Genomic DNA, 22,858 nt, shown 5'->3' on the forward strand with positions numbered 1-22,858 from the left:
ACGTGTCAGAGCAGAACTCTACCACATACTTAAACCAAGCCTGTGGTGAGTACCTCGATGTGCAACTTGTTCTGACAGTAGCTCCGTCATGTGTCGAGCGTTCTCTACTGAGTAGACCAGGGCAGGTCTGGTTTCACAGATACGGTACTCAGACTGCCGTGCGTGCTTCTGCCCATCGTGCGTACAAAGGATACTGATTGAACGCGTAGAAAAACTTGCGCTACAGTACACCTACTAACGATACATTCCGGTTCCACTCCTCGTACTTACAGATAAGCCCCCCTTTATTTCACGACCTTCGCCTTGGAGCTGACCGTCTGGATGTCGATGGTTAGGATATCCTGTGAAATGGTACGTCCGTCAGTGTTACGCTTACTCGCAGGGGAATTGACGTACCTTTCCAGCGCGCAGCTCCGCGGGCGAAGGCATCAGGCCCAGCCGAAGCAGTTCCGACGCCTTGCTCACGACGGGGTCCTTTTGCATACTGACGACAAAGTCAATCAACGTTTGTCATTGAGCCAGTGCATGCAACGCGGCTTACCTTGCAACGGCGACAACCTTGTCGTCCTTCACGTAGTACGCAATGAACTGTTGACGTTGTCAGTATCCCTGGTCTCGGCGGGTATGTGGATGTGGACACTTGCCTTCATCTCATCGGGGTTGCCAATGATGATCACGTCTTCGAAGCTAGCACCAACGCCGCAGTAGCGGAGTTGCTGTCCCTCTGAAGGTGGACGTTCGGTTAGTCCCTCTTTCTCGTATGCAATGCAAGGTGCTCACGAGCACTCCAGAACACAGGGATCTTGACAAACGGCTGCGCCTTGCCCTCCGCGATCGTCTTCCCTGCCGCACGTCCCTGATTACCTGCGACCTATACTCAAAGCCTGATCAGCTACTCAAGACCTGGTCGGAAGCCTATCTCTACTCACATTCCAGTGCTCAATCCTGCGCAGCTCGCCAGTACCCGGCTGTGGGTACATCGCAATATCACCAATCGCATACACGCCTTGCAGACCCTTTACTCTCAAGTACTCGTCCACGAGCACCGCGCCGGTCTTGTCGAGCGCGCTTTCGAAGCCTTTGCTCTGCCCGCTCTTGAGGAAGTCGGTCGCGGGCGCGACGCCTACACCCATGATGACCGCATCCGCGGGGAGGGTGTGCTCGCCCGCGCTACTCTTCACGACGACCGCGGCGGCCTTGGAGTTGTCGCCCGGCGAGGGCACGATCTTGGAGGCTTGCGCGTTCATGTGGAAATGCACCCCTTTAGACTCGTGGAACTACAAATGGGGTGAGCTCGTGCGAGGTGGTGAATTACGGAAGTGCTGTGTACCTTCATGAGGCCGCGGCCGACTTCCTTGCCTAGGATGGGCTCGAAGGGAACAGACCCTTGCCCGATGACGTCGATGGATGCGAGCTTCCTGCTGGATACGGCTGCGACGAGCTCCATGCTGATGAACGAGGACCCGATCACGACAAGCCTCTTGCCCTCCTGGCATGCTGCGCTCAATGCTTCAGCCACCACTTCTATGCTACGCTGTGCTCAAGACACTCACCAGCATCAATCTTCTTCGCATCGTCGACCCCGCGCATCGTGTATACGTTGCTGAGGCTTGCACCGTCGATCGGCAGGCGGCGCGGGACGCCGCCAGTGGCAAGTACCAGTGTTTCGTACGGGACGGTCGTGCCGTCGGTGAGGCGCACGCTCTTTGCAGACGCGTCGACGGACTCGGCCTGCACCCCCGTGCGGAGGTCAACGCCGTACTTCGTCTTGAGGTCTGCGGGCGAGCGCCACTCGATCTTGGCGGGGTCGGTGATGAGCGCTTTACTCAGCTTCGTCCTGCGGCGAGGGTCAGAGGTAGTATGGAATGAATGGATGTATGCGCACCTGTCAATGGGGCTGTGGTTCTCTTTGGACAAGACGGTGATTGGGCCATTGAAGCCATGCTATAGACATCTAGGTCAGTCAGGTTCTGTCGTCAGATATGAAGCCTCAAAAGGGCGCAGCTCGGGGCGAACAGATCTGTATATGTGGCAGCACAATGTGTGCAGATCACGGTCATGGGGTTCCAGACACCAGTCCCCGGGCTAGGCCGTGACGCCTGCATTGAGCGTTACACTCACCTCCCGCAAACTCTCGATACAGTGGAAGGTTCCGCTACCTCCACCGACGATGACAACACCCGTGCCACTGGCAACACCAGTGGCGAGCAGCTTGGATTGGCGAGACATGTTGTTCTTCAGTGTGTCGGAGGGATTCGCGGTCACGTGGATCTTTCCGTCGGCGACATGGGCTTTGAAGGAGTGGATAGCCATGGGCGCAGGCGCGTCCTCTAGTTATCCGTAGAGGAGTTATTACGATACCCAAATGATGTGTGGCAGTGCGACATACCGATGTCGCCAGTACAGACATTGAAGCATGCTGCGTGACGATCAGCGTTGGTACGATCATCTTCCTAGATCACATCCGGCTGAGTGTACGAACCTCCGTGCCAAGGACTACATTACAATTCCCATGAATGGAGGTATGCACAGATATATTAGGTGCTTACCATACGACTCGCCCATCGGCAGTGAGCACACCTTTCGCGAGCGGCGCACCGTAGTGGGTGCAGAATGCACTAGTCGCGTGGATCTTGTCGCCCAATCGTGAGAGAAGGACCTTTCCCTCTCCTTCAAATTCAACCTGTTTTCTGTGCATCACTGTAAGTTTGGCGCATATATGCTTGAGGAATCGGCTACGCACAACTCTCCGTCCTTCAGCTCGGACTCGTCAAGTACGGCAATGGTTTTTGCGGACATCTTGCGAATTTGTGGTCGAGCGAGCTGGAAGGCAGGTAGATATAGGGTTTGTCTTTGCAACTGTATGAGCCCTCGGGGATGTAGATGGGAGGAACGGAGGAGAGAGAACATACGCTCGCGCTGACGCTGCTGGAGGTCGATATAAGTACACGCCTAAATCGGGCGATGACGTCGCTGCCAGCGCCATTGGTGTGCTCTCGGCGTCCAGCCAATCACCGCCTCCAATTTACTCATCGGTGGTTCAAGGCGAACCACAACGCCTTGCGGTAGCATCTCTTATGCACTGTAGTCGCCACTGTCAGTCTGATAAGTGGACAGTGTTAAGGGAGGTTAGGCCTCCACTAGAACGTTCTCTAGGGCGAGCATGTAGAGATCACCGGCGTCTACGCAACACCGTACATAAGTATGTGACTGGGGACGCGTCCGGCACGTGAAACCCGTCACATCACGACCTCTACGGCCGACGAACCCGCCGCGGTGACTGCGTTTGCCCGCAACTGAAAGCCCTCTCCACCACCACCATGTCGTCCGCTCGAATGCTCGGTCTGGGTTCCGTGCTGAGGCAGGCTGCTCTCAAGCCGAGGGGTGAGTCCACTCACATACAGCTACTACCACATCTCACAGGTTGGATATACGCAGCCAATGCCTTGCGGATGGTGGTACCCAAGCGGCAAGTCCTCATGTTTGTGTCTGGCGAGCAACTCGAGCTGACATGCTAGGTAAAACTAGCGGCATCAAGACGCAGTCCCTCCCACCCTCATCCATGACTGAGATCCTCAACACTCAACGCCTGAAGCGCCCTTCCAGCCCCCACTTCACCATCTACCAGCCCCAGCTTACTTGGCTTGGCTCGATCGCCAACCGTATGACTGGTTCTGCTCTGAGCGTCCGTGCGTATCTAAATTTCTCAGTGCACCCGAGACTCGTGAAGCTTACACGAGCGTAGTTCTGTACGGATACGCTCTCGCATACCTCGTCGCCCCTGGAACATTCGACTCCGCGCACGTCATCGAGTTCGTCGCTGGTCTTCCCGACGCCGTCAAGTATACCGGTAAGGCTATCTTGGCTGCGCCCTTCGCTTTCCACTCGTGGAACGGTCTGCGGCACTTGTCCTGGGACGCTGGTAAATGTATGTCACCCTACCTTCGCCTCTACTAGACCTCGCCCTTCACTGATCACGGGATCCTTGTAGTCCTCAGCCTCAAGGGAGCGTATCAGTCTGGATATGCCGTGCTCGGCGCCACTGCTGTCACGACGGTCGCTCTCGTCCTCATGTGATGTAGCTGTATTTGTAGACAATCGCAAGATGCAGAGGCTGTGGTATAAGGATTCGCGATCGTGGGTACCTGACAGCTGGTGGTAAACCACATAAGAAGCCCATTGTTTATGCACCAACACTCACAGCCTACCGTTTAGCGCGCTGATCATCACTCATATACAAGGGTTCAGCAGATACAGTCCTTCGTCCCGTTCTCGCGAGCCATCTCTTCCTCCCTCCGGCTGCTCGATCGCGCAGGGATGGGCAACAGCTACTCCGTCCTGCAGCAGCTCTCGCGCGAGGAGCAGGAAGAGTGTGAATACACACGTCTAGTCGAGGCAGTCGAAGCTGCTCAGACTGCTCAATTGCAGTCGGGACAACAGGACTATGGACGTGCGCCGTTTGCAGTGAGACAGCCTACCCCCACGCCATCCATCCCACCTGTGGCCCAGCCCGGCCCCGCCAGTCATACACCATGCCCGCCCTCCTTCGTTCCAGTCCCAGGTTTTCCGACGCTCGGATTATCCTCGGAACGTGCGTGTTCGATGTCATGACATTGATAGAGTAATAGACTGATTAAAGCATGGTCGATCGTCGTTGTAGAAGGGGCGCCTGACCCCGCATTGCATAGACCTATCCCAGTTCAACCGAGGAATAGTGATGGATCGCAAACTATGGTCGAGTCGCCTAAGAATGCGCACGTTAATCCAGCCCCGAAAAGAGGTGAGCACTTATCTAGGTCGTAGGGTCGAGCTCTCATAACTCGGGAATTGGAGATGAACCGCCTGAGCCTTCATACGCACCAGTCGTCCCTCCCGCGTAGGTTCCCCTTCCTACCCCGCTGTTGCGCTTTTGACGCTTAGTCTACTGTTTTCAGTCCTCCGATAATGCCCACTTATCTTCGACAAGAGGTATCCTCCGAGTCATCGCCAGGCGCGTTATTGTGCACACGATCGCGTTCACCGCCGTACCGTTCCCCGTATGAGCATGAACCAGCCGCTGATAGCACCCGCTCGCCTCAACCTCACTATTCACCATCGCCGCCTCGCGAGAGAGGGACGGTCGTGCGTAGATGGAGCCCGCGGCGCAGTCCTAGCAGGCACAGCTCCAGACGTCGCTGGCCCTCTCCCCCTCTTATTGATGCAGTATCAAGCCAACCAATACGCGCTGAGATTTTTACTCCCAGGACACCATCACAGGACGCCCCTGCTTTCCGCGATTCGTCGTACTCACCACCGTATCGTCGTCAGCGTGGGCAGGCGTCGAGCCCAGAGGGCGTGCGCTATCGAGTACCCACCTCCCGCCTCGTAGCATTAAGGTCAAGGAGTCCCCGACCTTTCATTGCACGCATAGAAAGGTCACCGCCGCGGGCGCAAGCTGTGACCCACCATTCACCAGTCGCCCCGCCTGGTCGCTATGGGCGTCAGCCGACCCCGGACAACGCACGCGCCTCTCGAGCTCGGCTTACGCCATCCCCGCCAGCCTTCCGTGAGCATGTAGTTGAACGCGGGCGCAGCCCCCTTCGAAGGCCCTCTCCCCTTCCTAGCCCTTCGAGGTCACCGACCCAGGGACCGATTATAATCCGCCCTCCGCCAGTTGAACCACCGAGTCGTTATCTGCGCGAACGGACCCCGGAGATCGTACGCGCACCTCCAACTCGGTATGCGCCATCGCCGCCAATGGACCGTGAGTGGGTCCCTGTTGGCCGAATGCGCGGTTATGGACGTTCGCCCGTGGAGATGCCAAGAGAATCTCCATCTGGCCACGTACTACCCCCCCTTCGAAGGCCCTCTCCCCTCCCCAACCCTTGGAGGTCACCGACCCAGGAACCGATTATAATTCGCCCTCCGCCAGTTGAATCACCGAGTCGTTATGCGCGCGAGCCGACCCCGGAGAGCGTACGCGCACCTCGAACTCAGTATGCGCCATCGCCGCCAATGGACCGTGAGCCTGATTGGGTCACTGTTGGCCGAGTGCGCCATTATAGACGTTCGCCTGTGGAGATGCCAAGAGACGCTCCATCTGGCCACATACCATCACATGGACGTCCAGCGGACAACCGTGGTAGAAGTCCTTCGGTGATTACGATTCGAACTGAATGTGGTCGCACACAGAGCAGTCCCTCGCCTATCGTGGTACCGGTGAGTCGGTCGGGGCAACCAATCTATCCACGGGGAAGTTACTCGCCTTCTCCACCGCCAGTCGTCCAGGTCCCTTCGCGTCCCTCTGCGGCCGTCCGCAGCAGCCGAAGTCCTCCGCTCATCGTTAGAGTTCTGTCTGAGTCGCCGGAACGTGGTCGCAGACAGAGGACTCCCTCTCCTGTGCGTGTGTCGCGATCGCCATCACCCTATCCACGGGTCAGATATGCCTCTTCTTCGCCGCCGCCAGTCGTCCTGGTCATCCGCAGCAGCAGAAGTCCCCCGCCCATCCGAATTCCGTCTGTGCCGCCGGAACGTGGTCGCAGACAGAGGACTCCCTCGCATGTGCGTGTGTCGCGATCGCCATCACCCTATCCACGGGTCAGCTATGCCTCTTCTTCGCCGCCGCCAGTCGTCCTGGTCATCCGCAGCAGCAGAAGTCCCCCGCCCATCCGAATTCCGTCTGTGCCGCCGGAACGTGGTCGCAGACAGAGGACTCCCTCTCCTGTGCGTGTGTCGCGATCGCCATCACCCTATCCACGGGTCAGCTATTACTCGTCTTCGCCGCCGCCAGTCGTCCAGGTCCCTTCGCGTCCCTCTGCAGTCGTGCGCCGCAGCAGAAGTCGTTTGTTGTCTCGGGTTCGTGGTCGCAGACAGAGCAGTCCCTCGCCGATCGCGGTGTCTCGGTCGCGGTCGCGGTCACCCCAGCGATTCTGGGGCCCGCCGCCGGTGATCATTCACCGGCACCCCCTGCCGGACGACGCACCTACTACAGTATCCTGCGACCCAAGTCTGGAGCGCCCGCGAAGGTCCAGGTTGCTCAGTCGACGACGTGATCGCTCCTCGACACCCCCATGGCTTCGTCCACAGAAAAATATGTCCGAACACCGCACCGGCTCAGACCTCAAGCGTGACTATCGGAGAGGAACAGCGGAGATGCCGTCTGCCCCCCAAGATGCATCAAGCGCGACGCATCCGAGCGATACGGCTCTGCCCACGTATGGGGCTGGTCCCTCAGTGCCACGGGTACACCCAGACAGACATGAATTCCTGGAGAACTCCTTCCAGAGTATGTTGTCCACTGAAAATACTGATCCAAACGTGCAGGCCACTACGTCCCCCCGGTCCATTGTTCCGAGTCCAAGAACACCGGACATCCATGGTGAAGAACCGCTAGGCGCACCTCTTTGTCCACCGGGGCCGATGTTATGCATGCCTACGCACATACTCGGCCCTTGCGCTATGCCTATCACCGATGTCCGACAATCCACTGCCGCGGAGCCACAGGTGAACTATGATTCACCTTGCACTTCTCCAGAGCGCAGCTCAGTCAACGCGACATCGTGTCCCGATCCGAAGCTTCTTGCTACATCGTATTCGAGCAAGCTGCGCAAGTCTGGCAGCTCTGCCTTCAGCGAGAAGCGCAGTAGTGCTAAGTCTGTACACTTGATCATCCCTCCCCCCGGCAAAGCACCTGCTACTCAGTCTCAGCAATGTGTCAATTTCCTCCGTGCCGTTGGTCTCCCGCATGAACTGAAGAGCGAGGCGAGCGATGGGTGGTGCCCTGCATGGGAAGTGTTCCCGCTGAAGGTCTTCAGGGGTGCGGAATACAAGGTACTGAGGATACAGGGCGAGTGGGACGACGCGGCCCTGTTGAGTGAGCTTCGGAAGACGTATGATGACTTGCGGACGATCTGGAGGAAGTGGTTCTCATTGAGGAACGTCGCGTGAGTGGCTCTTCTGGTGGTTGCATGATGAGGGACGTCTGCTAATGATAATCCATGACAGCTCAATCACCATGGTACATGTGGGTTGACACTGTAGCTCCGTGATGTTCAATATTATGCTGAATGTGATTGTCGAATCACAGGCAGATCACTCGATCGTCTACCCGCAACGGTTGGGCCCAGCGAAAGTCAGCCCATCGAAGAACATGCGTCTGCGATGGTTCCTGCACCACCCGTCTTACATGAAGGGACGACACGAGTTCATGCAGGTCCTAACCGTGCGCACGGACCTCGGCATCGAGTTTGTGGAGCGGTGGCAGCTCTCGAGGATAGCCATCGCTATCATGCTACCTGTCCTCCTGTCGGTGGTGATTGGAGTAGTGTATAGTATCGCCGCGAAAGACCCTTCGACTGCGTTCACAATAGCAGGTACGTCTCGTCATAACGCCGCAATGTCTATGCATGTCCGAGTCTAACCTGGGCTTTTTATTAGGGTATCTGACCTCTGCCTACTCTGTCTGTCTCGTTCTCGTTGGCTTACTCAATTTTGTGGACTTCTGAGGCTAGGAAAGCTGTTCAATACCCTGTACAACGTGAGGCATGCTTTGGCTCCTCAGATCTAGTTCAGTAGTCAATGGGTTTATCCTTTGCATCAGAGTGACGATCGGATAGGATGTCTGATTGGATCGAGGGGTGATACCCTAGTTCACGGTTTACGCTGACCATGACATGTACAAGAATTGCAATGAAAATGACTCTTACGTTTCTGCAGCGAGAAAACCGCGTACTGCTTGCTGAGCACGAGCATGTTATCACCGGACGCTCGAACGACCCACGGTGCTCCGATAGCACGCTAGCTGCGAGTCCACCATCCACGAACGTAAACTCAAGGCTTGCTCACGCACATGTGAAGTGTTCGATTTTTCCACCCGCAACGCACCAGTACCGCAAAAGTCAACCCATGAAAGGGCCGCGGTCTTCGCACACCACCCGACCCGCATGCGGTGGCCGCTTGAGTTCCTGCTATGCAAGTACATACTTCCTTCTGTATTGGCAGTACCTGACCTTCCGATCGAGCTCGTTGAGCGACGACGATGCGGGCCATCTCGCTGTTCGTGGCTGCGATGCCGTTGCCTGTATGCATGTCGATGGTGATTGGCGTCGTACATACTGATGTTGCGGTGTAGGATTAGGCAAAGGAGTACACAGTTCCGGATGATCGTTTATGTAGCGACAGTACTAGTGGTAAGGCCGCTGTCTTCGTGGGCAGACCCGAGCTCGCAGGGTATGCAGTAATTCAGGCTGCTCGAGGCTCGCGCGGTCTTCTACGAGTCTAGGGACGGTCAACTTATCAACTTTGATGTCTGTTACACCACTTCTCCATACAATGAAGCACTGACTTCCATGGGCCTTCAAAAATAGACGGGTGCCCCAAGTCGCTTGTCGATACGGACGGTCAAACCCGGCGTATAACAACGGCTGGACTGCGGACGCCAGGCTCGTCAATTGATCGTCCGTGACCTGACTAGGACTAGTTATCATGACCCGACCGGTGTGTGTTCATAAATCCTGTCCTCAACTTCTCGTCCAGTCCTTCGAGGTCCTGGCCCATTCAGAGCTCTGCGCAGCTAGTCCCTTGGTCCTGAACAAAACCATGCAACAGAGCGAGCTGTCGCATGTCTGCTGAATGACCAAGAGACACGGACCATCGAGAACTGCTCAGAACGGTGCAACGCTGGCTTCTGCGGAGGTACTCTGAATAGAGCGGTGCTCCGGGAAGCTCGTGCAGGCCGATTTTCAACCGGGCGTGACAGCGATTGGTCTACGGACGGTTGTAGACACGATGCGGATGTATTGACTCGGAACAATGCACAAGTACGCGCTCACCGAGCATCGTGAGCCGATGTAGCCTGTATTGGAGGCCGGTGACCGGGTGCACAGAGGCCAGAGAACGCATTGGAGGAGGCTGGCTGGGGACACGATGCAGGCTCTCCATGCGGATTGCGAGGGTCGTGTCAACCCGCGTGCCTCATGCTATCAGCGCGACGAGCAGACTGGCTTGTGCAGGCTGGTTCGGTCCGTAGTCAGTTCACGATGCTTGTTGTAAAGGCGCGTCGTCCATGGCGCTTCCACTCGAGTAGCAAAGGTCTGAGGTCTATAAATATGAACGTCGAGACGAGGTGATATGATACTGATATAGTGGAGCAAATGGGGCATCTGTGTGAGAAGGGTCCTGCGAAAGTGTCTCGGTGCCGGTGGGAGGAAGAGTGAGATGAGAGACTCACAGCGCCGTACGGACCGAATGGCATGATCCGTTGGTGTCCCAGGACTCGCAGTTAGACTTCCTGTCGAAGATGTCACCGTGGGTGTAAGCTGACATAGAGTTTTACCATGCGCCAATGAATATAGCCTATTGTGAGCACTTGTGTCTCGAAGAGGCCAATTGTCCAAGCCCCATAAACACCCAGAGAGCACCAGGGAAGACGAAGGGAGTCCGCTGTGCGAGCACCGGTACCTGGGAGCCTGCTGAGAAATGGTACACTGAATGACGGATGGACAGATGGGCCTGTGTCGTGTGCATGACGCCTCTAACAGATGGGCACCACCAATTGGCAGTTGGGTTGTTCCGTCGAAAGATACTGTTGTTCTGCGGCGGTGCGTCAATTCGTTCGATGACCGACTTGTACGAAACCGCCGAGCCCGAAGACCACAGCACCAGACACTCGCGTTCACTAGGCGGCTGCAGCCTCATCATCGCTCTGAAAGGTTCCACGTATACGATTACGTTCTTGGAAGGCGGCTCGAAGGCGGCTCGTGAGCGTCGGAGGTTCCGCACGAAGGTCAGGTGCATAGCATAACGCCGAACAGTACGTACATACAACCGTCTTCGCGCACTCGTCCGAGCGAGCTGTGCGCCGAGACTGGCAGAGCGGACAAGGCTGGAGTGAATCGAGGGGCGTGAGAGGCTCCTGGGCGAGGCGCGGCTGCTGTTAGTAACAGTGTTACGCAACGTTGCTGGCGCCGGGTGGTTGGTGAGAATTCCTGATTGGGATTGCGCGCTACCTGGGAGGAGGACGTGGGCACTGGCAGGAGACACCGGGCAGCCTGGAGGACGCGCCGCTTCTCGAGGGCGGGACGGCGGGCCGCGGCGGGCGGGGCGGGGCGGGCGCAGCTCCGAGGGGCACCTTCCATAAGCGGAAGTGGCCGCCCGACTCCCCACAGCGGCTGGAGCGCTTAGTCAGCAGGCGGTGAGAGTGCGGCCGGCTGAAGCGAAGGAAGCCGACCAGCGCCTGATGTATATGGCAAGGGGTCGACCGTGAGCCAGACACTCCTCTCATCCACCTCCACGTCCTCCCCGCCCACGACGTCCACGACCTCCCGCACGACGACCACCGCCCTTTCGCCACCGCCCGGCAAGCCCAAGACATGTCCTCCGCCTCAAACCACGTTCCAGACGCGCTCTCCCGCCGCATCAAGGACGGCATCCGCGTGGTCACGCAGCGGCTGCATAGCAAACGGTAAGCATGCCCTTTCTGCAAATGCGACGGTCGGGTGGGATTGCCCCAGCGAGGACCATCTTCTCCGCCGGTATCGAGGCTTTTGCGTTGGGATGCAGCGCATACATCTCCACGATCTGGCCTAAGCGAGCTGGACACTAGTCGCGAAGAGGCAAGTCGCGCCGCGAATCCGGGGAAGGCTTGCTTGATGCGTTCAATGACTTTCTGTCTACTGTCCTTGTGTCGGTCGGACAACTGCATAGCTTGGACGTGTCGCGTTTCCTGGGTGGGCGCACGCGGCATGCATCTTTACACTCGCGTCCGGCGACGCGTGTCCACCATATGTGAGTCAGGAGCAATCACTCACACCCTCACTTCTAGACACCCCACAGACCGTCCTGCAGTAGACTGGTCACGCAGTAAACGGTGAGCTTCCTTCAGTGCTATCCTTGCCCTTCTCGTTCTCCTGGTGTCTCGTGGCGTACGCTGCCCGACAGGGTATATGCGGACCGGGAGCGCGACTGTTCGGCTCCTGGTACTCAACCCCGCCGCGGGGCATTTTTTTTTTGTTCGGGTGGTTTTCCAGTGCTTGCATATGTGTTCGAAGGACGCGAAGGACGATATTCCGCGCGTTGCTCCTAAACTCCACTTGCCCCACTATCACTGCGCCATGCGCATCTATCCTCCAGAACGCAGCCTGTCGCGTTGTCTTGACGCGTTCGTGTGCAAACATCCCTAACACAGCGCCCTGCATGGTCTGATGCTGCTTTCTTTTGGTTGCGCATGACTGCAGCATCCCCAACACGAACGTGCTTCTCGGCCGGTTTGCTTTACCTGATTGGGCATTGCTGGTACCGCGTAGAGTGCCCTGAGAGAGGACGTTGAAGTGTACGTCCCCGGTCTTGGTTAATATCAATGCGCTGTGCCTCGTAGGAGAGGATGCCTTGTCCCTCACAGGGCCTTTTGAGGGCATATGGCCTAATCCTTGCTGACCGACGAGAGCTCACATGAACAGGGCCCGTGATATGGTTTGCTGCTGTGTGTATGCTTCTGTGTCTCCTCGAATGCTCAGGAAGGGTTCGACGCGGCTTTTGGGAGGCCCTGCGCCGAGGTACCACATCCCAATCTCCTGACTGGATAAGGTCATAGTTGTCGTGTATGCGGTCCTATCGCACGGCTGTTCCTCCCTGGCCTGTGTGCCTATCTTTCTCTGTATACACAGACCCGGAGTCGCGACTCGCGATCGGCCTGCATGCGGTGCCTGTCGTGTCGGTCTGTGGAATGCTAAATAAGGCACCATATGAGCGCTTGTGTATTTGTGGCTTGGAATGTTTGCGTTCTCCAGAGCATATAGGGTCAGTGCCCTTGTTCTTGATGTCGTCTTTGTCCTCTGCCATATAGCCTTTCTGCCTGCTCGGTCGTTGCGACGAATATGCGCTCACTATTTGCCCGCAGACGCTCGGTTTTCCGCTACCGTTCGCGACAATCGTTGAAGCTACCCTACATCCCTCCAGAACTATGGGGTGTCATCATCCAACATGCATGCCTATTCGACTACGACCCGCTGGACACCTCGCAGGAGCTGTCCTTCCTGGAGTCGTCGAGCTCTACTCAGCTCGCGACGCACCGCGCCGCTATGCACGTCAAGCTTGCGCTATCGCTCGTGTGCAAAGAATGGAACGCGCTGAGCCGACCATTCGTGTACGAGTTCGTATGGATCAGCCGCTCGGTCCAGGCGAAGCTTCTCGCGCGGACGCTCATCATGGAGTTCGTGCAGGGCGAAGAGTGCAGTGGGAAATATCTGCGGCGCCTGCATATCGAGACGCCAGCGCTAGAGCGCTGTGCGCCGGCTGACCTCCGGACGATTTTGGACTACTCGCCCCAGCTCTTCATCTTCTCCGACCACCATTCCGTGCAACGTAATCTTTTGGCGGCCGTACAGGACCCGCGGTGTAGTCCTGAAGAGATCCTGCGGCTCGTTACGCATCCGAAGATCCGGAGGCTGAGCTGGACCTGCTATGATGATACGCCGTTCGAACTGCGGATGCACCCACTGGAGACGAACCTTGCGACCCGCCTGGAGTATCTGGAGCTCTCATGCTGTTCGCCAAACTTCCGCTCCATCATCGCCGAGTCGTTCGCGCAGCCGCAGTCACACGGCGCGACGATCGACATGAACGTCTGCCTGCCATCGCTGCGCGCGCTGAAGGTGTCGCTCGACAACAACACCTTCGCGGCCCTTGCGTCGTGGGACATGCCGAAGCTGACGAACCTGTCGGTGTTATCCTCCGACTTCAGCTATACCGGCGCGGGCTTCGCGGCGTTCTTCCAGGCGCACGGCGCGAAGTTACGGCAGCTCGAGCTCGGACACTCGTCCGCGCTCGTCGAGGAGCACTACCTGACGACGCCGCAGCACGTCCTCCAGATGCAGCACGCATCGCCGCGCCCGATACCTCTCGCGGAGTGGTGTCCGGACCTGCGCGAGTTGATCTGCTCGGCGGATGCGGAGTGGCACTGGCAGAGCCCCGACTGGATCGCACCACACATCCTCCTCCCGGCGCACCCGCGCGTCGAGCTCATCGGCATTCGCGACATCGACACGCGGCTGCGGGAGGACCCGGATGTCCCCGGCGCGGACACGCCGTACTTCCCGCTGTTCGAGCAGCTGTCGTCCCTGCTCCGCCGTGACGCGTTCCCGAGCCTGCGGTACGTGCGCGATATGAGCGAGGAGAGCCATCGGATGCGGATGGTCCAGCCGGAGGAGCGCGTGAACGTGTTCTGGTGCAAGGTCGTGCGCGCGTGCCGGGAGCGCGCGGTCTGGCTGGAGGACTGCTCGGGCGTGAATATCACGCAGCGGAACCTCCAGCGCGCCGCGGCTCTGCGGAAGCCGACGCACTCGTATATGGAGGCGGCGTTCCGCTCGCGGTAGGCGAGTATCCGTTTGCGCGTAGTCCGCGTCTCATGTCTTGCATACCCTGCTCTCTTCGGATCTCAGGCTTACGTCTTTGCATATTCCTCATGACTTTCATGCCTTTCTATGACGCAAGCAAACAAAGAAGACCCACAATTACCCATGTTCCCTGCATATATCCCCCACACAGTGCATGTCCATTCTACGATCATGGTTACCCATCTGTACGCATCTCATGTGCTGTATCGTCTTACATCCCAGCTTCCTTCAGCCTCCTCAACTCGTTCTCGTGCATCTCGGTTCTTTCTTCCTGTTGCGGTCCGTCATCCTGCGGCATCCTTGGGCTGGGCGGGTGATATGCTGGTGTGCAGTGTATGACTGCGACTTCTTGTCGATTCTTTCGGCGGTTCTGGAAGTACGGGTTTTATGTTTTGTTTTCTTCTTTCTCGTTTTGTCGTTGCTCTGTCTATGGACTTGATTCGGATTACGCATCGGATGCGGTAGAGGTACTCTGGTAACTTACAAATACAAAATGGATGCGCGAGGCGCCGTTGGTACATCATCCGAACGAATGCCCTTCATGGGCGTTTCTCCGCGATTCACGAAGTACATGGTTAAGCTTGACGATGAGCGGGATTTCAGGGGCGATGAATGTGGCTGCCAGCCTGCGGGGGAGGGTTATGTATGGTGAATCAGATCTGTGGAACTTACGTCAGAAGGATACATCCTTATGCGATGGAGGGCGGTGTGCAGGGTGGGCATTGTACGACAGGACTTCGACAGGAGCTCAAGGCAGCGAAGACTTGATCTCCTGCGACGGCGAGCCATTGACCGTGTTAGAGCCATCATCTTGTGATTACAACCCACCGGTAGCCTAGTTTCACCGTCTGAACATTTACGGCTTCGAATCACTGAATTGTCCGCTTGATTGACCAGTCGTTGCATGACACTAAGCACGGGGGCACAGGTCATTCAACCTATCTACATGCCGCCTACGATGCTGGCTTATTAGTATGGACCACTGGGTCATGCCATTTGCAAGTGCCCGACTCACTTCATAGAGTGTGACGACTCCCGCTCATCATTGGGTCAACTCTCTGCGCGACTTGTAAGTCTAGGTTTCGCGGAAGCATGCAGCAGCTGCATTGAAGGAGTGCATGCATACCATTCTTTCAAACCTCAGACCAGACCGGCAATCTTGCTTCGTCTTGTTCAATGAAATGACCGTCTTCTGCTAACGTGAACGAGACGATGAAATGCAGCCCCAAGTCATCGCGTTCGACGTAGTAAAATCGACGCAATGATCGGCAGGCGGCTAGGATGGCCTCGATGTAACCACGGAAGAGAGCCAGACGTGTACTCTTGCGTCTGCGGATGGGCCATAGAGTGACCCACGTGAACGTCTCGAGCTTCACGTCTGGACGTGACATGTACTCCATGTTGGAGACCTGTGCAAGGCATGGCGCGGGCTAGAAACGTGGTTAGATCGTCGTTGATGCGAACAACGAAGGCTTTACTCACTTCGTCTATCTGGTCGACTACCTTGAAGTGCTTGAGCTTCGGGAGCTCACAGGTACGGAACATGGCCGAAGGGTGCTCGATGAAACTCGGGTTGCGCCCGAGGGACCTACGGTAAGCGAAGTCGACGAGCTTTCTGCCGAGAGGCTGCAGCACCCGACCCATGTCGGTGACATGGGCAGAGGACCAATCGAGATGGGTGATCATGCGGGGACTGGCGTGCATGTTGTCAACGAAGAAATCGTCGTAGGAGTGTAGCCACTTTAGTCGAGGAAGCGCGCCGTATGCAAGTCTCCATTCTGGCCGGTCGAGAATCGTGCCAGGCTTCGCGATCAAGGACTCGATACGCGTCTGCCTCTCCAGGAATAGCTTGAGATCCTCGTTTTGTGTCGTTCGACATTCAAAGGACGACAGGCTAAAGGTGCATTTATTCAGGGTCCGGAGGATGCCATCATACACTGCCGGCTGCGAGCAGCAATACTCCAAGTCGAGCCGAAGGTCCGTAAGGTGCACGAGCGTCGGGAGAAGCTTGTTCAGCATGGCTGTACAATTGGAATTCGTGTGTCTGTTGTCTCGGACTCGAAGGACATGTACGAGAAGCGCACGGTGAGGTTGCGAGGTGAGCGCATCGTAGAGGCTGCGAAGTTGACGAGGTAGCCCGACGCAGATGTACACTTCACGGTACAGGCGCGAATCGACCTCTGTTTGAAAGGCGCGACACACGCTGCTAGCGCTCGCTAGAGCGGGAAGTGAGTCGATGTTCGCGAGAATCAGTATGAGGAGTTCCGTCGGAAGTCTCTGAGCCCGACTTGACATAGCGTCCTGCGCCGGCCGCCTCGGGACTCTCTTCTTCGACATGGGAGTGATGGGCGCGCGGTCTGCAACAGCGCTGAGAGTTGAAGGATACACCGGACCTGCCAGTCAATTGTTACTTCAGTCCTGGTCCCCAGAAACCTTGCAAAGATACGTACTACTCGAATCGAAAGCCTCAATAGGTCTGTCGAGTCCTGAATTTCGAAGCTTTTGCCGCAGCCTGCCAGGTACCTGCTTGTAGACTCTTGAATGATGGTCGTGGTTAAGAACGGTTAAGTCGGAGTGGGTGAGACCAATATGAGCATCGGGCGCATGATCCATCTCGGAGCGTCCCGAGCACTGATGTGACTTTAGCTAATAGCTTACCGTCTGCATCGTGTTCCAAGACTCGCTGACTGGGCGAGACTGACTTGTATTCTCCGGGTTTCTCATCGTATTCGGTAATTCCCGTGGGACCACAGGGAGTCTATGTACACTTCTACTTTGGTCCGTCCTACACCAGCGGGCACATGCTCTACTTCGAGAGGCATATGTAGCGATGCAGGCTTATGAATCTTCGAGCCTAGAACCTTTCAGCGACTGTCAGCGGGGATTTCCGTCATGAACTTGGATACTCACATTGGTCTAGACATCAGACCATACCGGGATTTCCTGCTCCTTCCTGTCTTGTTGTAACAGCGTGCCGTCGGCCGACAACGTAAAGAGCACCCCTGTCTCAAACGCTTCGTTGTAGATCAAATCCCGCTCGATGTAGTATATCTCGCGCAGGGAACGACGTGCTCGTAGTACCCTGTCTGCCCATATGCGAGCGAAGGCCAGGCGGCCGTTCAGTTCGTCAAAAGCCCCGTCCCGATGAGGATAGGTTTCCCACACAGTAGACCAAACCAGTCTTTCTAATGCGACTGTTGGGTCCGTCATGTATTCAAGATCAGCCTGAAGGTCAAAGCAGGACTTGTGCTGCATATAGAATGTCAGCGCGACACATAGGCCAACGACTTCGTACGTACGCCGTTTTCCATGAAGTCTCCTACATCAAGGAACTTCAGTCTGGGAAGGGCTCCACCACGTAGTACGTGTGACGGTTGGCCGACGGGGAATTCCGGGTCTGAATCTTTTGCGTACTTGAAGCTGACGAGTTGCCCCCCGACAACCTGCAGGATGTTATCCACCTCATGATCGTCCATTGGCCAGCTCGAGAGATCAAGATGCGTGATCATGCGAGGATGGCGAACTATGCTCAGGAAGAAGTCGTAGTCTGTCTGGAGGAATTTCAGACGAGGTAGCACATCCTGCGGGAAGCTCTGGTCCGGAAAGTCGAGCACTGCGTCCTTGATGCCGAGTGACTCTATGCCCGGCTGTCGCTTGAGGAAGCGGACGAACTCCCCATCGCTGCCCACGTAGCCGCTGTACGACTCCAGCCTGAACGCGCAGTTGGAGAGCGTCTGCAGCACTTTGTGGTGTAGCTCGGGTTTTTCGAAGCAAGTAGTGAGGTCCAAATCCAAGTCCTTGAGGTTGTTGAGCATGAGGAGTATGGCGTTGAGCAAGTCCAAGACCATCGACATGCGCCCGTTGTCAATGGCATGGAAGATATAGACAAGGGACGCGCGCCGTGGCACCTTGGTCAGAGCCCGGTGTAGACTACGAACATCGGGAACGCGACGAACGGTGACCTCTCGATATAGGAGGTGTTCGGCTTCATTTTGAAACATACGACATACTCGGCTTGCTCTAGCGAGTGTGGCCAGAGAATCGACCTCTTTGAGGATGAGCAATAGTAGTTCCACCGGAAGCTTCAGAGGCTGAGGTGTATCCGGCAGCTGCGTTGCATGGCGTCTTAGTCGTTTACGCTGAGTTCTCTCGCCAGACTGGTAGAGACACTCGAATAGTTAGCCGGGCAATGCAACAAACGGAATGCAACGCATTCACTTGCCTTGGCGGGAGCGTTCGGTTGCTGCTTACGTGGTCTTAGTACTCTTTGAGTAGAAGACATGCTTCGCGAGTTCAAAACCACCGGTTTGTGGTATGAAGTCTGTTGTGCACTATCGCGTTCAGAGGACCTACGTCGCATGATCATCGCAGAGAAAACGTACAGTACTTTTGACTAGTATGGCTCGAGAGAGTCAGTCACCGGTGAAGAGGATCCACGTTCCAAGTCCTAGAGTATGTTACGGATAATAGGTTGTCGGTATGGGATTGAGCCTATTGAGAACTGGAGAATGGATGTTATAGTCAATGAAGCTCGCGCCCGGCGCCGAGCTTTATGACGACAGACAAGTGGCGAGTCATGTGACCGTGGACCAATGTGCGAAGGCGCAAGCGCCGAGCGCAGTGTGGCTAACCATTGGCAAGACAATGAGTACTCTCCGTTATCCAATACTCACGACTTGTTCACGACCTCGGAGCAGTGATTGATACCGGATCTCCATTTCAGCAGGTCATCGTAGTCAGCGAGACGTCAATGAATGATTACAATAGAGCTAATGACATGCTTGATTCGAGCTAAGGCCCCAGTACTACTCCCATGAACAGAGCTTTGAAGTAGCTCGAGGCCATCAATTACACAATACACGGTCAAATGTAGGGGAGTAACGCAAGTAAAGGACTTGTACATCCCAATCCGATGCCACACTTTCCAGAAAATACCACAATGGATGCTGTCAAATATCAGACCAAACAGGTAAGCCGTTCACCTCCGTCGTTTCTTCCATAAACCGTCCATCAGATCCTAGCTTGAACAGCACTACGCAGGTCTCCTGCGTGTGCTGCCGATCTCCCACAATTCGTTCGACATAGAAGAAACGGCGCAATACACCGTATATTTCCAGCAACTGCTTGGCCCGAGAACGAACGAAAGCCAACCGGCTCTGTGGTGTGGGAGGACCGAAGTTGTGCTGGGACATGAACCGCGCCGACCAAACCAGAGTGTCCAGCGCGGTATTGGGTCGTTCCATGTGCGCCAGGTTGTCATCAGTGTATTCGAGCTGCAGAGAAGGTCAGACGACTAAAGGTGGACTAGAGTATGCGTGCATACATTGCCAGGGTTCCTCATCCCGTCGTCTTTGATCTCCAGATACCTCAGGTTTGGCATGGACACACCGTTCATGATGTTGTCTGTCAGAAGCCAGACTGGAGGATGAGGTCCGAAATGCAGATTGTACTTGAGACTGATTAGCTGGTGTCGCACAACTCGCAGAATCTTTCCGAACTCCATGGGATCCCCATAGAAGAGAGAAAGATCGAGATGCGTTATTGCGTGTGGGGCGCGAATAGCATGCACGAAGAACTGAGAGTATGCCTCCACGTACTTGAGGCGTGGGAGAGTGTCTGATGGTATGCTCCAGTCGGGTGGTGGATATCCAGTTGTACGGAGTGTCTCGAGGCGACTCTGCCGTTCGAGGAATGTCAGAACGTTTTTGTTGTAAAACGCATGGCTCGCGAACGACTTGAGCTCGAATGTGCACTGCGCCAGTATGGTGTCGATGCCCTCGGGAAATTGAGAAGGTAGGTTCAGTGTGAGCTCCAGGTGCTCGAGCTGCGTGAACGCAAGGAGGATCTCTTTGAGCAACGGGAGCACGGAATCGAAAAAGCCGTTGTCGATGGCCCGGAATATGTTGACGAGAGATGACCGTCTGGGCGAATTCACGAGAGCTCGGTGTAAACTGCGGATGTGTGGGACGCGTTTCACGGAGACTTCACGGTAAAGAAGACGCTCCGACTCCATCTGGAGAGTGCTGCACAGACGACTGGTGGTCGCGAGCGTTTGTAAAGAGTCGAAGTGCTTGAAAACGTCCAGTATCAGCTCGAGCGGGAGTGTCAGCGGCGGTATCGGTTCATCGCTCTGCTCCGCATGTTGCCGTGGTCGACCACGTCTTTCGCGCTGGGTTTGAGCCTAGAAAGAGTCTCGTCACATGAAACGCAATAACCTTAGAGCACACTTACTTTGACAAGTGCGTCTGAGGACGGGTGTGTCCCTCGGAGTCCGAGAGCATTCTGCGAAGAGGCCATGATCATGGACTGTCCTGTGAGTCCGATATCCTGTTGCTCCTGTTCAGTACATGGTCACCCATGTCATCGGGATCGGAAGCCACACCTGGACGCAGATTGAGAGGGGGGACCTTAGAATGTCCTCAACGAACTCGAGGCAGACAACAAAGCGGTGACTGCACGCTCGCCGTACGTCTCTACAGCTCTGCAGTTATCAGGATACTATGAGAGAGGTATATCACATGAGCTTATGGTTCAATTTATCGCAGCATACATACCACAGGATCCACAGGATGTCCTTGCCCAACAACGTAACGGTACAGAAGCACAAACTTGACTGCGAAGGCCAAACAGAGGCCCTAGTGGTACATAGCCAGCGGCAACAAGACGCGCGTCGTGCGTCTGCAATCGGGGCTGGACAGCATGCGCCCGCTCGGAGTCCGGCGGACCGGATTCACCGGAGCGCTGAACTACGGCGATGCGTCGAGGCAGGTCGAGGCTTTGCCTGGCTTTGCGTTTTTGCGTTGGGTCCACATTGATGCTGAATGAGGCCTTCAAGAGGACCAGTACTTGGTAGTGCCCTTGGGTACTCAGAACCGACCTTGTTGCAGGCTACAAGCACGACAGACATCGGAACAGCGGACACACAATTCATAGGGACTCCCTTCACTCTACTTCAGATATCAGACCAAATAGGCACGTCCTTCTCCGCCTTCTGAACCTCCACTAGCTCGCTACCAGCCGACAAGGTGAACAGAGTCACGGTAGGTGTCTCTTGATCACATCGTTCAACGTAGAAGAAGCGTTGCAACGAGCGGCATCCACTCAGGACTGTCTTGACCCAAGGACGAACATGGCCAAGATGAGCAGGCCGGACGATTTGTGAGCCTTCATCCCTGCGCACGCCGACCAGCCAACTCGCAGACCAGACAAGCGTGTCCAATGCGACGTTTGACCTGGGGGCGTTCATGGTGCACGGGAGGAACTGTGGGCTGCATTAGTATCTCCGAGAAAAACGCAGCGTGGTGATACATACAGCGCCGGCCATAACGTCGTTGACTTCGAGGAACTTGAGATTCGGCATGGTCCTGCCCGCGAGTATGTCTGACGGAGGCCAGACGGGAAATCGGCGGTCCGTATACCGGTTGCATCTGAGACTTATCAGCTGGTGCTCTAGGATCCTCAGGACCGCATCGAGCTTTGAGTCTTGGAGATCCGTAGGGAAACAGCAAAGGCTGAGGTGCGTTATCATGCGGGGTGCGGGGATGACGTCCAAGAAGAAGTCGTAGTCAGTCTGCAGATACTTGAGACGTGGCAGGACGTCTTCCGGCAGCTCCCATTCGGGCAGGTCGAACGATAGAGGTCTTGCGCTGAAGAACTCCACGTCCGCTTGCCGTCTGAGGAATTGGATAAGCTCCCTGTCGTTGTTCACGAAACATTCGAGAACCCTGAGTTTGAATGGACAGTCTGAGAGCGTGCGTAGGATGGTCTTGTAAAGCGGCGCATCAGCGAAGCAGGTGTGCAGGTTGTGATCCAGGTGTTCGAGATCCGTGAACATGGGTAGGACCTCGTTGAGAAGTGGGACGATGTTAGCGAAGCGTCCGTTATCGTGGATCAAGAAGTCGCGGACGAAGGATGCGCGGCCTGGAGCTCTGGTGAGAGCGAGGTGCAGACTGCGGACCTGCGGGACGCGCGCTACGCGGACCTCCCGGTACAGGAGCCGTTCAATCTCGGGTTGTAAGGTCTTGCATACGCGACTTGCATCGGCGAGGGTACGCGGAGAGTCGATTTGCGCGAGAATGAGCAGTATCAACTCAAGCGGGAGCTTCAATGGCTGTCCTGATAGGATGTCTTGCTCTCCGCTCTGGTATCGCAGAAGCCTTTGCCGTTTCGTGCTAGGCTGCAAAAGGGCATTCAAGTTGTCAATCGCGGTGCCAGCACGACACGCGAATATCGAACGTACCCTAGCCGCGGATGCCTCGGAGTGCTTGCGCGGTCGAAGGACTCTTTGGGGAGAAGCCATGCTTTGTGATCACGACTTCAATGTCTCTGTTCAGATTCAATTCAATCTGCTGTATGTTTGCTCAACTCCTGAAGACATACCTAGTGGCGCAGATGGTCGCGACTGATCAAGGACTTGGGCACGGAACAGGCGCGCGATGCGCCACGCCGCACGCCGCCCAGTGCCTGATGCTTATATGTGATTTTGATAA

General features: G+C 56.1%; 8 protein-coding genes across 8 annotated transcripts; 3 read left to right on the top strand and 5 right to left on the bottom strand.

The window, feature by feature from the left end:
- Positions 1-284: 284 nt before the first annotated feature.
- Positions 285-2,799, bottom strand: C8Q71DRAFT_856644 (uncharacterized protein; the record flags this gene model as incomplete). The annotated part of the gene is made up of 14 exons (XM_047927327.1): positions 285-341; positions 397-484; positions 542-588; positions 639-724; positions 781-871; positions 930-1,277; positions 1,331-1,497; positions 1,554-1,837; positions 1,886-1,944; positions 2,122-2,330; positions 2,390-2,419; positions 2,483-2,496; positions 2,550-2,690; positions 2,744-2,799. 14 exons carry the CDS (start codon positions 2,797-2,799, stop codon positions 285-287), a joined length of 1,677 nt encoding a protein of 558 aa, XP_047780627.1.
- A 521-nt stretch (positions 2,800-3,320) lies between these two features.
- On the top strand, positions 3,321-4,077 carry C8Q71DRAFT_796076 (SDHC, cytochrome b subunit of succinate dehydrogenase; the record flags this gene model as incomplete). Its single annotated transcript, XM_047925652.1, has 5 exons — positions 3,321-3,384; positions 3,424-3,469; positions 3,529-3,689; positions 3,746-3,928; positions 3,992-4,077. The coding sequence occupies 5 exons, from the start codon at positions 3,321-3,323 to the stop codon at positions 4,075-4,077; spliced, it is 540 nt and encodes a 179-aa protein (XP_047780628.1).
- A 3,360-nt stretch (positions 4,078-7,437) lies between these two features.
- C8Q71DRAFT_705002 (uncharacterized protein) lies at positions 7,438-8,483 on the top strand (the record flags this gene model as incomplete). The annotated part of the gene is made up of 3 exons (XM_047920424.1): positions 7,438-7,922; positions 8,020-8,351; positions 8,416-8,483. 3 exons carry the CDS (start codon positions 7,438-7,440, stop codon positions 8,481-8,483), a joined length of 885 nt encoding a protein of 294 aa, XP_047780629.1.
- A 2,741-nt stretch (positions 8,484-11,224) lies between these two features.
- C8Q71DRAFT_543092 (uncharacterized protein) lies at positions 11,225-14,607 on the top strand. Its single transcript, XM_047919239.1, has 3 exons — positions 11,225-11,440; positions 11,801-11,845; positions 12,875-14,607. Exons 1-3 carry the CDS (start codon positions 11,349-11,351, stop codon positions 14,346-14,348), a joined length of 1,611 nt encoding a protein of 536 aa, XP_047780630.1. The 5' UTR covers positions 11,225-11,348; the 3' UTR covers positions 14,349-14,607.
- Positions 14,608-15,290: 683 nt separating this feature from the next.
- On the bottom strand, positions 15,291-17,060 carry C8Q71DRAFT_543113 (uncharacterized protein). Its single transcript, XM_047919241.1, has 6 exons — positions 17,028-17,060; positions 16,820-16,905; positions 15,852-16,762; positions 15,496-15,799; positions 15,385-15,427; positions 15,291-15,322 (listed from the first exon to the last, which is right to left on the bottom strand). Exons 3-4 carry the CDS (start codon positions 16,704-16,706, stop codon positions 15,503-15,505), a joined length of 1,152 nt encoding a protein of 383 aa, XP_047780631.1. The 5' UTR covers positions 16,707-16,762; positions 16,820-16,905; positions 17,028-17,060; the 3' UTR covers positions 15,291-15,322; positions 15,385-15,427; positions 15,496-15,502.
- C8Q71DRAFT_543095 (uncharacterized protein) lies at positions 17,058-18,885 on the bottom strand. Its single transcript, XM_047919240.1, has 5 exons — positions 18,752-18,885; positions 18,592-18,690; positions 17,669-18,526; positions 17,280-17,618; positions 17,058-17,223 (listed from the first exon to the last, which is right to left on the bottom strand). Exons 2-4 carry the CDS (start codon positions 18,649-18,651, stop codon positions 17,286-17,288), a joined length of 1,251 nt encoding a protein of 416 aa, XP_047780632.1. The 5' UTR covers positions 18,652-18,690; positions 18,752-18,885; the 3' UTR covers positions 17,058-17,223; positions 17,280-17,285.
- A 356-nt stretch (positions 18,886-19,241) lies between these two features.
- On the bottom strand, positions 19,242-20,554 carry C8Q71DRAFT_543228 (uncharacterized protein). The gene is made up of 2 exons (XM_047919242.1): positions 19,693-20,554; positions 19,242-19,642 (listed from the first exon to the last, which is right to left on the bottom strand). Exons 1-2 carry the CDS (start codon positions 20,380-20,382, stop codon positions 19,319-19,321), a joined length of 1,014 nt encoding a protein of 337 aa, XP_047780633.1. The 5' UTR covers positions 20,383-20,554; the 3' UTR covers positions 19,242-19,318.
- A 658-nt stretch (positions 20,555-21,212) lies between these two features.
- On the bottom strand, positions 21,213-22,822 carry C8Q71DRAFT_752573 (uncharacterized protein). The gene is made up of 4 exons (XM_047923389.1): positions 22,749-22,822; positions 22,609-22,694; positions 21,682-22,545; positions 21,213-21,630 (listed from the first exon to the last, which is right to left on the bottom strand). Exons 2-4 carry the CDS (start codon positions 22,666-22,668, stop codon positions 21,322-21,324), a joined length of 1,233 nt encoding a protein of 410 aa, XP_047780634.1. The 5' UTR covers positions 22,669-22,694; positions 22,749-22,822; the 3' UTR covers positions 21,213-21,321.
- Between the last annotated feature and the right edge of the window lie 36 nt (positions 22,823-22,858).

This window comes from Rhodofomes roseus, assembly GCF_022264815.1.
Source record: "Rhodofomes roseus strain CIRM-BRFM 1785 chromosome Unknown C8Q71scaffold_7, whole genome shotgun sequence".
NCBI lineage: Eukaryota > Fungi > Basidiomycota > Agaricomycetes > Polyporales > Fomitopsidaceae > Rhodofomes > Rhodofomes roseus.

Excerpts from the sequence above, each read along its gene's own strand:
- C8Q71DRAFT_543228 (XM_047919242.1), bottom strand. The coding sequence starts at position 20,382 with ATGGAGTCGGAGCGTCTTCTTTACCGTGAAGTCTCCGTGAAACGCGTC. Across the intron at positions 19,643-19,692 it reads GGATGAGGAACCCTGGCAAT|CTCGAATACACTGATGACAA; the intron begins GTATGCACGCAT and ends CCTTCTCTGCAG.
- C8Q71DRAFT_543095 (XM_047919240.1), bottom strand. The coding sequence starts at position 18,651 with ATGTCTTCTACTCAAAGAGTACTAAGACCACGTAAGCAGCAACCGAAC. Across the intron at positions 18,527-18,591 it reads AACCGAACGCTCCCGCCAAG|TCTGGCGAGAGAACTCAGCG; the intron begins GCAAGTGAATGC and ends TGTCTCTACCAG. Across the intron at positions 17,619-17,668 it reads GAGACTTCATGGAAAACGGC|CACAAGTCCTGCTTTGACCT; the intron begins GTACGTACGAAG and ends TTCTATATGCAG.
- C8Q71DRAFT_543092 (XM_047919239.1), top strand. The coding sequence starts at position 11,349 with ATGTCCTCCGCCTCAAACCACGTTCCAGACGCGCTCTCCCGCCGCATC. Across the intron at positions 11,441-11,800 it reads CAGCGGCTGCATAGCAAACG|ACACCCCACAGACCGTCCTG; the intron begins GTAAGCATGCCC and ends CCTCACTTCTAG. Across the intron at positions 11,846-12,874 it reads GACTGGTCACGCAGTAAACG|ACGCTCGGTTTTCCGCTACC; the intron begins GTGAGCTTCCTT and ends ATTTGCCCGCAG.
- C8Q71DRAFT_752573 (XM_047923389.1), bottom strand. The coding sequence starts at position 22,668 with ATGGCTTCTCCCCAAAGAGTCCTTCGACCGCGCAAGCACTCCGAGGCA. Across the intron at positions 22,546-22,608 it reads CCGAGGCATCCGCGGCTAGG|CCTAGCACGAAACGGCAAAG; the intron begins GTACGTTCGATA and ends GCCCTTTTGCAG. Across the intron at positions 21,631-21,681 it reads ACGACGTTATGGCCGGCGCT|TTCCTCCCGTGCACCATGAA; the intron begins GTATGTATCACC and ends TGCAGCCCACAG.
- C8Q71DRAFT_543113 (XM_047919241.1), bottom strand. The coding sequence starts at position 16,706 with ATGTCGAAGAAGAGAGTCCCGAGGCGGCCGGCGCAGGACGCTATGTCA. Across the intron at positions 15,800-15,851 it reads TAGTCGACCAGATAGACGAA|CCCGCGCCATGCCTTGCACA; the intron begins GTGAGTAAAGCC and ends CCACGTTTCTAG.